The sequence below is a fragment of the Osmerus eperlanus genome, unplaced genomic scaffold, assembly GCF_963692335.1.
Source record: "Osmerus eperlanus unplaced genomic scaffold, fOsmEpe2.1 SCAFFOLD_563, whole genome shotgun sequence".
Classification (NCBI taxonomy): domain Eukaryota; kingdom Metazoa; phylum Chordata; class Actinopteri; order Osmeriformes; family Osmeridae; genus Osmerus; species Osmerus eperlanus.
The window spans coordinates 15,887-18,593 of NW_026911778.1; the positions used below are offsets into that span (position 1 = coordinate 15,887).

Here is a 2,707-nt window from a genome sequence, read left to right on the forward strand (position 1 = left end):
TCAGCTCAGACCCATGCCCTGGGGCTTGCTCATGTCCGTGCAGACGAAGTAGGTGGTCAGCTCCCCCTTGCCCTTCACGTTGATCAGACCCCTGCATTCACAGGAGTATCCCAGCTTCTGCAGCACATTGGAGCTCTCCTCAGTCACCTGCACAAGCACAGACACCACAGGAGTAATTCATTAAATACGTATACATACATATACATTATTCTATATATACAATCAGGGGACATTTTATAAGGTATTTATTAGACTTATTTTTCAAGACTTATTGGTCTTCTGCTGCTGTAGCCTGTCCACTTAGAGGTGTGACGCGTTAAAGTGTGTTCAGAGATGCTCTTCTGCATACCACTGCTGTAATGTGTGGTTATTTGCGTTACTGTCACCTTCCAGTCAGCTTCGACCAGTCTGGCCTTTTCCACTGACCTCTCTCATTAACAACACATTTTTTGCCCACAGAACTGCTGCTCACTGGATGATTTTTGTTTTGTCGCACCTGGATCTTGCCCAGCTCTCCAGTGCTCTCCATCCTGCTGGCCACATTGACAGTGTTGCCCCAAATGTCATACTGAGGTTTTCTGGCTCCTATAACTCCAGCGATCACGGGCCCGTGGTTAATCCCTGATAACAGAAGCATTAGCACAGTGTCAGGGACGAATCGTCCAACACCTACCGTTTACACACCTCTCATCGCTAGGAATAACTGAAGCTCACAAACAGTGTAATCCCTGATACAACCTTGACATGCCCCGCCCCCACCCCACCAAAAGTGTCATTGACTCCGGAACATTCTGGCCATTAAAAACCCACCCTCACCTATAGTCAGTGGATTCCCTGCTGAACCCCCTGCACAGAAACCTCTATTGTCAACCAATGGGGATTCTGCTTTGCAAATACAACTGGGCAGGTGAAAGCAAAGGATTCCTTTGTTTCCACAATAATATTGAAGGGTAACCTTTTTTTGATCTGTCTGTTCATGGTCAGTTGCGCCAGTATTCAAAATTCTGTTCTCAGAATACAGCTCGTTATTCAAAAAGTTCACTAGGATTGTCAACAGTACTTTGTTTCTCGTTTCCGTTTCATAAGTTATAGGTATAGGGGTTCTCGGGTTTACCGTCTGACATCAATGCAAAGGAAACCTTCAGATTAGTCATAACATAAAAACCTACACAGTGACAGGAACAGTAACTACCTGAAAAAATGCAGTTAAAGTTTCAATGTCAATAAATGTGACTTATTTAACGATAAACAGGACGCTGTCCTGTACCACCCTGTGTTCCTGAGTACGTGTGTAAGTATGCAGGGACTACACGTTTAAAATAAAACAGCATGGAGTGCGGAGAGTGGGTGGAGGACGTGTTGACTGCAGTGCAGAGTAGCGTTCTCACCCACGCGCAGACGGAAGCTGTTGAAGGAGTGCCTGTTGATGCCATCCAGCTTGCCAATGAGAGCGATGGCAAACTCCACCATGTTCCCGATCTGTGCCTGCTGCCTCTCGCGGGTCCTGGGCAGCGCAAACATATGCGCCCAAACGTCACAACACAAACGCTGCCTTCTGAACGCCGTTCATGTGAGTGCCACTCATTCTCCGACGGATGTGTGTACGTGTGCGTGTATGTGTGTGTCCCTATGCATGTGTGTGTGTGTGTGTGTACGTGTGTATGTGTGTGCATGTGCATCCGCAGACTAACACACGCAGACACACGTGTTTGCGTGCGTCTGTGTGTGTTAGTGTGCATGTGTGTGTGCACATGTCTGTGCGCATCTGTGTGTGAGCACGTGTGTGCATGTGTGGGCGAGGTTTCCAACACCCCAGGCTCTGTCGGCCCCCAGTTCTCATCATACTTCTCTCTGCTCAGTGCCTGAAGATGGATGTGCGTATGTATGCATCTGTGTGTGCACGTGTGTCCGTGTGGGGTGTGTGTGTGTGTGTTCATATGCATGTGCGCACATGTGTCTGTATGTGCGTGCATGTGTGAGTGTGCACGTGCATATATGTTTGTATGCATCTGTGTGTTTGCGAGTGCGTTTGTATACATGTTCATCGGTGTGTGTGTGTGTGTATGTGTGTGCATGTGTGTCTGTGTCATGCACGCGTGCATGTGTGTGTGTGTGTGTGTTAGTGTGCATGTGTGTGTGTGACATTACGAACACCCACAGGCTCTGTCTCCCCCCAGCATGTGACATGGATCGGGCTGCACCTGGTTGTTCTCCTGTGCTGGAGTGCCGCTCAGCCCTGCTGCTGCCATGTACGTACTGCCGATGGTTTTGATCTTCTCCACCCCGCTGAATTTGGGCTTGGACAGCAGCTGTGGGCACAGGGACAGTCATGCCACTCTCTATCCGACCCAGGGGCAGATCATTAAGATCACTGAGATTAACATTTGAGTCTCCCATCTGACCTCATCAAAGTCAGCAATGATCTCATTGAGTAGCCTCAGACACTCCAGGCCCTCCTTGTTGATGTCACACTCCGTGTAGAACTCTTTGAAGTCCGGAACGGAGGCGAACATCACACACACGCAGTCATATGACTTGTAGTACAGGTCCTGAAAACAAGGGGCGAGACACAGGGCCACATACCCAGGGTCAGAGTCACAGATTGGCAAAATACCAGCAGAATTACCCACCAATAATAACAATAAGTCACATTTGATAGGAGATGAGGCCTGATGGAAATACATTTTTTTTGGACATTTTTGTCTTT

General features: G+C 48.2%; 1 protein-coding gene across 1 annotated transcript; it reads right to left on the bottom strand.

Annotated features, from left to right (window-relative positions):
• LOC134016596 (adenylate cyclase type 7) lies at window positions 1-2,249 on the bottom strand. The gene is made up of 4 exons (XM_062455943.1): window positions 2,197-2,249; window positions 1,389-1,504; window positions 497-621; window positions 1-147 (listed from the first exon to the last, which is right to left on the bottom strand). The coding sequence occupies exons 1-4, from the start codon at window positions 2,247-2,249 to the stop codon at window positions 1-3; spliced, it is 441 nt and encodes a 146-aa protein (XP_062311927.1).
• Between the last annotated feature and the right edge of the window lie 458 nt (window positions 2,250-2,707).

Coding starts and splice junctions, on each gene's coding strand:
- LOC134016596 (XM_062455943.1), bottom strand. CDS start 2,249: ATGGCAGCAGCAGGGCTGAGCGGCACTCCAGCACAGGAGAACAACCAG. Junction 1,505..2,196: donor CAGGAGAACAACCAGGTGCA/GCCCGATCCATG, acceptor TGCGCTGCCCAG/GACCCGCGAGAGGCAGCAGG. Junction 148..496: donor GAGAGCTGGGCAAGATCCAG/GTGCGACAAAAC, acceptor GTGCTTGTGCAG/GTGACTGAGGAGAGCTCCAA.